The sequence below is a fragment of the Chiloscyllium plagiosum genome, chromosome 35 (genome assembly GCF_004010195.1).
Source record: "Chiloscyllium plagiosum isolate BGI_BamShark_2017 chromosome 35, ASM401019v2, whole genome shotgun sequence".
Classification (NCBI taxonomy): domain Eukaryota; kingdom Metazoa; phylum Chordata; class Chondrichthyes; order Orectolobiformes; family Hemiscylliidae; genus Chiloscyllium; species Chiloscyllium plagiosum.
This window is the reverse complement of record NC_057744.1, coordinates 3,953,701-3,960,851: the sequence shown is the minus strand read 5'-3', so window position 1 is coordinate 3,960,851 and position 7,151 is coordinate 3,953,701. Positions and strand designations below refer to the sequence as shown.

The 7,151-nt window shown below is 48.2% G+C and overlaps 1 protein-coding gene across 6 annotated transcripts in view; it reads right to left on the bottom strand.

Moving 5' to 3' along the window:
- Positions 1-3,931: 3,931 nt before the first annotated feature.
- The window catches only part of nlrx1 (NLR family member X1), a 60,576-nt gene continuing 57,356 nt past the window's right edge, over positions 3,932-7,151 (bottom strand). For all 6 annotated transcript variants that reach the window (XM_043676489.1, XM_043676488.1, XM_043676485.1 and 3 more), the window contains exon 8: positions 3,932-4,786. In XM_043676489.1, coding sequence (XP_043532424.1) covers positions 4,471-4,786 — 316 coding nt within the window. In that variant the 3' untranslated portion in view covers positions 3,932-4,470. The remainder of the gene's footprint in view (positions 4,787-7,151) is intronic.

The following is a 7,151-nucleotide window of genomic DNA, read 5'->3' as shown; positions in this document are numbered from 1 at the left end:
CACACACCCAGACACTCCCGCACTCACACACCCAGACACTCCCGCACACACACACACCCCCGCACACACACACACCCAGACACTCCCGCACACACCTATTGTACTCTATGCTACTTTCTCCCCACCCTCACCCTCCTCTCACTTATCTCTCCACCCTTCAGGCTCTCTGCCTGTATTCCTGATGAAGGGCTGTTCATGGCCACCCTGCCCAGGACACTCCTGTTTTTTTTAAAGGGAATTTCCAACTTCCTGGTTTCATATTTTTTCTTCTTTTTCTTAAAACCCACACTACCACCCAACAGAGGTATCGCAAAAAGTTGTTCTTTATTTATATTCCACCACAAGGAAGAAAGGAGCCACCCGAGTGACTTGTGACAAGCAGTGCCCTTCTCGACTCCCCAAAGGGCAGAGTTACGGGGTCAAACAGTGAAGCAGAGGGCAGGGATAAATTCAAAACAGAGTCGGATGGGGAAATAAAACATTCCACTCCCTGCGGCGCCCACCTCTCCCTGAACAACTCCAGGGTGGTGGTGGACACCGTGTGCTACTTCTCCAGAGACACCCGGGCTTTAACGTAACTGCGGAAGAGGGGCAGGCAGCCGGCCCTAACGAACCCCTCCCCGGCCCGCTGCCTGGACCGGTTTATGGCCAGCCTGATCAGGACAATCCTGGTTAAATTTTTAAAAAGAATTCCAGAAGTCAAAATGCGCTTCACTCAGAGAACTCTCCTCTTCTTCCTCCTCAGAGTACACAGGCTGTGGACCAACCAACACTGAGTCAGTCCCCTCCCTGACACAAAATGGAAAGTCCTGAACACGAATCCAGCTCCTTCTGAGGCAGCTCTCAGAATGAACAGGATGTCTGACACTCCTGTTTTGTTAGTTATTTCTTTACACCCACGCTACCGCCTAACTGCGGTAGTGCTTCTTTTACCCCAGCACCCATGTTGTGTGCGTGCACAGGTGTGAGACACAGTGAAAGGCACAAAGTGCACGAATCTTTATTCAGTTTCCACCACCAGGAAGATAGGAAAACACCCGGGTGGCCAGTGACAAACACTGCCCTTCACATCAAAGGGCAGTGCTGTGTGATCAAAACAGTGAGAGGGAGGGTAGGGACTAAATCAAAATAGAGTTGGAACACTCCTGTTTCTTTTTTTTTTCCTTTTTCTTTTTTTTTTCTTTTTTTTGCAGGTGTGAACACTCCCCTTTTTTTCTTTTTCATTTCTTTTTTAATGCGGTAGTGCTTTTTTTTTTCCCCCAGCACCCATGGTGTGTGTGTGCAGGTGTGAGACACAGTGGAAGACACAAAGTGCACGAATCTTTATTCAATTTCCACCACCAGGAAGATAGGAAAACACCCGGGTGGCCAGTGACAAACACTACCCTTGCCTCCTGTTTGGTTTTTTTTGTTTATTTTTATTTATTTATTTATTTATTTATTTTACTCCACTCCCTGCGGCGCCCACCTCTCCCTGAACAACTCCAGGGTGTTGGTCGACGCCGCGTGCTCCTTCTCCAAGGACACCCGGGCTCTAACGTAACCGCGGAAGAGGGGCAGGCAGTCGGCCCTAACGACCCCCTCCACGGCCTGCTGCCTGGACCTGTTGATGGCCAGTTTGGCCAGGCCCAGGAGCAGGCCCACGAGGAGGTCTTCAGACCTGCCCTCCCTCCTCCGTACCGGGTGCCCGAAGATCAGGAGCGTGGGACTGAAGTGCAGCCAAAAGCAGAGGAGAAGGTTTTTCAGAAAATCAAAAAGGGAGTGCAAACGCCCACACCCAATATATACGTGGTCCACGGACTCCACAGCACCGCAGAACAAGCAGTTGGGCTGGGAGTCCGTGAACTACCGCAATCTGCGGTTGCAGGGGACTGCTGCGTGCAGCACCCTCCACCCCAGATCCCCGAGAGAAAGGGGGAGGACTCCCGCGTAGAGAGCCCTCCACTGGGGAAATACTCCTGTTTATTTCTGTCAGCCAGGGCTCCCTGATTGGACCTGATTAACAGCCTCAATCAGGGAACTCCTATTCCATATCGGCTGTCTGGCTGACCCTGGTACAGTCGCTACAAAAGCAATAATGAAGGGAAGTGCCTGATGCCCAAGTTGTCCTCCCAGTGGTGGGTGCTTTTCCGGTTTTGACCTCCAGAGGGGGCAGTATGCACATCCATGAATCTTTTGGAATAAAACTTATCAGCGATTATTCTCCTCTCTGCATCCATTTTAAGACAACAAAGCTCATCTTCAAAATATAATGCCTCAGTAAAGTAGCTGAACATCCCGAAACATTTCAGAGTCACATTGGTTTAATTGGAATAAGGCTGAGTGCAGGAATCCAATAGCAGACGAATTCGACAGAGTCACATGCTGCGAGAGGTCCTGGTGAGTGTGGGGCTAGAATACGACCAGAAGCTCAAGGCCATTCAGCTCATGAGACTGCTCCGCCATTTAATACAATCATGCTGATCTCACCTCAGCTTCAACTCCACCTTCCTGCCCACTCCCCACAACCTCAATCCATTACTGATTAAAGGTCTGCCCATCTCCTCCTTGTCTTGGCAGCAGCTGTACTCGGGGAAAGAATTGTTCCAGATAACTGCCAACCTTCAGCCTAAAACCGTGCCCCCTCAGAATACATCCGCTCCATGTTTAGATTAGATTCCCTACAGTGTGGAAACAGGCCCTTCGGCCCAACCAGTCCACACTGACCCTCCGAAGAGTAACCCACCCAGACTCATATCCGTCTGACTGGTGCACCTAACACTATGGGCAATTTACCATGGCCAATTCACCCTGACCTGCACATCTTTGGACTGTGGGAGGAAACCAGAGCACCCGGAGGAAACCCACGCAGACATGGTGAGAATGTCTGTGTGGAGTTTGCACATTCACCCAAGGCTGGAATCAAACCTGGGACCCTGGTGCTGTGAAGCAGCAGTGCTAACCACTGAGCCACCTTTGTCAATCCCCTTTAGAATCTTAAATACCTCAATTAAATCATTCTTCTAAACTTGAGTGATTATAAACCTAAATTGCTCAAACTGTGCTCATACACCAATTCATCTTCCTGTCGAGTCTACTGAGGCTCCCACTGGAAATGGAACCTTCTATACCCCACAGGAGGGTATATTTACTCATGGGTTGTGGGCATCGCTGGTTAGGCCAGCACTTACTCCCCGTCCCTAATTGCACAGAGAGCTGTTAGAGTCAGCCATGTTGCTGGAGTCACTGGAGGCCAGACCAGGTGAGGATGCCCTAAAGGACATTACTGAACCAGATGGGTTTTTCCCATCATCAATAATGAACTAATGATCATCATTAGACCCTTAATTCCAGATTTTTACAGAATTCAAATTCCACCATCTACTCTGGCAGGATTTGAACCTGGGTCCCATAAATCTACCTGAGTCTCTGGATTAACAGTTCAGCAATAATCCACTAAACCATCACCTCCCCGTGCACTCAACGCTCCAGTACAGTACTCGGGGAGATCAATCAGAACAGGGTAAGGCTCCATTATCTGCTCGGGGAGATGTGAAAAACCCGATGGTTTTATTGGGAGGAGGAGCCGGGAATTATGCCTGGTGTCCTGGCCAGGGTTTATCCCTCAATTGACATTCCTTTAAAATAAGAGATCCCAGTGTCCTGGTCACGGCTGCTTGGTTCTGCTGAGCAAATTAGCTGGTGCTAGTTACAACTTTGAGTGGGTCAGAAAGTATTGAGTGTAAAGCACTTTGAGGGATCTAGTGACTGCAAAATGTGCTACATAATGCAAGTTTTTCTTTATTAAATACCCAGCATTGAACAGATACCAAAAGAAATGGTTGCCATCTCTGGTTAGACATATTCCTGGGGATTTCACTACATAACTAATAGTCTCCAGCCTCATCTCCCCCACACTCTTTAATATTTTTACAACTAATAAAAAGAAGCATTTTTGTTAAAAAATGGAAAGAAACAATTTATTGCTCATGTTCTCTGAGTTTTGTTTTGCTGGCAGCAAAGATAAATCTTTATTTCCTGAAATTTCCAGAACATTCCTGAGGGTGCAGGGAGATTTTCAACATCCAACTGGTCACTGGCGAGTCATTTAGAGAAACCCTCAATCCCAGGATTGAAACTCCATGTCGGGTAGTCAATTTAGAGATCTACCTCCAGAGTTTGGGAGCGTTTGCCTCGTTTTCCCTCTGCTGGGCAAGGGAAACAGCTGTCCATTCAGGATCCCTGAGCAGTAGCTGATCTGTGCCTCTGATCTCTCCCTCCCCAACCTAGCTAGGGGTGATTGCAACATCATACAGAGTTTTACAAGACATTCCCCAGAACCTAACAGGAATCAAAGTCTAAACCTAACAAGGCAAGAGCCTTGCTCTCTCCCTGTGATCAGCTCACCCAAGTCTCACACAACAGGCCACCAGTGGGATGCCACCAAAGGACCAATCAGTGCTAACACTGAAACAGTAGCGGTGCTGGCTGCTATTTGCCCTGTTGGACGTTTCTCAGCAGTTTCTCGACTCGACGTTCCACCCGCAGAAGTCTGAGCTTTTTCCAAGGGTTTCGGATTTGCTGGCGACTGAACTTCAGCTCATTCTGAAACAGTGTCAGGTAGTTGGCCATGCGCTCCTGGTCCCTGTTTGTGGCGTTTCGCATGACGTTCTTCAGGATCAGTGTCCAGTAGGCCGAGATGTTGGAGCCATCTGTGATCGAAGCCAGAACTTTCACCCCGTCCTGCTCCCGACTGAGCCTGTGCAGCTCCTTCTTCCCGCTGTCACTGATCTCATTTAAATACAGGCTGAAAACAAAACACACTAATGTCATATAGAGCAACCGCTGGCGCAGTGGTAACTTCCCTGCCTGTGAGCCAGGGGGTACAGGTTAAAGTCCCACCTGCTTCAGAAGGGGATCTAGTGGGCGGCACGGTGGCACAGTGGTTAGCACTGCTGCCTCACAGCGCCTGAGACCCGGGTTCAATTCCCGCCTCAGGCGACTGACTGTGTGGAGTTTGCACGTTCTCCCAGTGTCTGCGTGGGTTTCCTCCGGGTGCTTCGGTTTCCTCCAACAGTCCAAAGATGTGCAGGTCAGGTAAATTGGCCATGCTAAATTGTAGTGTTAGGTAAGGGGTAAATGTAGGCGTATGGGTGGGTTGCGCTTCAGAGGGTCGGTGTAGACTTGTTGGGCCGAAGGGCCTGTTTCCACACTGTAGTATAATCTAATCTAATCATAACATGCCCAACAGAGTGAATAATCTAATTACGGCGCTCTAAGTGCCATTTACTCATTCATCTGCCCAAACAATGAAATCTTGCATTTATTTAGCACCCAGAGGGCACAATACGTTTAGAATATGGTAATGACAGAAAAGAAATTTTGAATTTCATAGAATGGAATCTTTACATTGCACGCAGAGACATTCAGCTGATCAAGTCTGCACCGACCCTTTGGAAAGCATCCCACCCCTATTCTTGTAATCCAACATTTCCCATTTGGCAATCCACCTAAACCTGCACATCTTTGGACTATGGGAGAAACTGGAGCCAACACACACAGTCACGGGGAGAACATGTGAACTCCACACAGACAGAGGCTGGAATCAAACCTGGATCCCTGATGCTGTGAGGCAGCAGCGCTAACACCACTGAGCTACCCCGCCACTTCAATCAATACACAAACCGCCCTCTGCGTGAAAACGTTGCCCCTTAGGTCCCTTTTATATCTTTCCCCTCTCACCCTAAACCCATGCCCTCGAGTTATGGATTCCCCCACCCCAGGAAAAAGACTTTGCCTATTTACCCTATCCATGCCCCTCATGATTTTATAAACCTCTACAAGCTCACCCCTCAGCCTCTGATGCTCCAGGGAAAACAGCCGCAGCCTGTTCAGCCTCTTCCTGTAGCTCAGATCCTCCAACCCTGGCCACATCCTTGTAAATCTTTCCAGAAGCTATTCAAGTTTTGCAACATCTTTCCGATAGGAAGGAGACTAGAATTGCATGGAATATTCCAACAGTGGCCTAACCAATGTCCTGTACATCCAAACATGACCTCCCAACTCCTGTACTCAATACTCTGACCAATAAAGGAAAGCATACCAAACACCTTCACTATCCTATCTACCTGCGTCTCCACTTTCAAGGAGCTATGAACCTGCACTCCAAGGTCTCTTTGTTCAGCAACACTCCCCAGAATCTTACTATTAAATGTATAAGTCCTGTTAAGATTTGCTTTCTCAAAATGCAGCACCTCGCATTTATCTAAATTAAACCCCATTTGCCACTTCTCAGCCCATTTGCCCATCTTGTCCAGATCCCATTGTAATCTGATTCAAGCATACTAAAATAGGAGCAGATGTGAGTAAGAAAACCGGGAAAAAGCTAAGAGACAGGGAGGTTTTATGGAGTGTTTTTATGGAGGAGGGGGTGGAGGGGATGACTGAGAGAGGGAGTTCCAGAGGCAGCTGAAAGCAAAACCTCAATCATGCAGCAACAGAGAGGCCAGGATGGGAGGGAGTCACATTTGGCGGAGAGCTGTAGAATCCACAGGAATTTGTGAGAGGCATCTGCACCAGGAGGAGGGCTGGAAAAATCACACTGATTGCCAGTGTCTGAAACACGCATGGTTACAGTCATGAGGGGTCCTGACTGGTGGACATGGAAAGATGTTCCCTTTTGTGGGGAAATCTAAATTGAGATGGTTTAAAAATAAATGGTGCCCATTTAAAATCAAAATTAGGAAGGTGCATCCTTAACATGGCCAAACAAACTCCTTCTAAGATGTGCCAACGGCAGACAATAGATAGGGTTAGGGTTACAGGTAAGTGCAGGAGAGGTTCCTGGTCAGTCATAGCTTGGAAAATTGTTGGAGCTTCGTCCATCAATAACCTGAGTCCAGACTGCAACAGGCTGCAAGCTGCCTTAGCAACTCAAACTGAAACACCATTGAGAGGCTAAACAGTCACTCCCTGACATTCTTTACTCTGAAAACTTTAACATTTGGATTTGGCAGCAGATCGGATAGGAGAAAGTGAGGACTGCAGATGCTGGAGATCAGAGCTTAAAAATGTGTTGCTGGAAAAGCGCAGCAGGTCAGGCAGCATCAAAGGAACAGGAGAATCGACATTTCGGGCATAAGCCCTTCTTCAGGAATGAGGAGGGTGTGCCA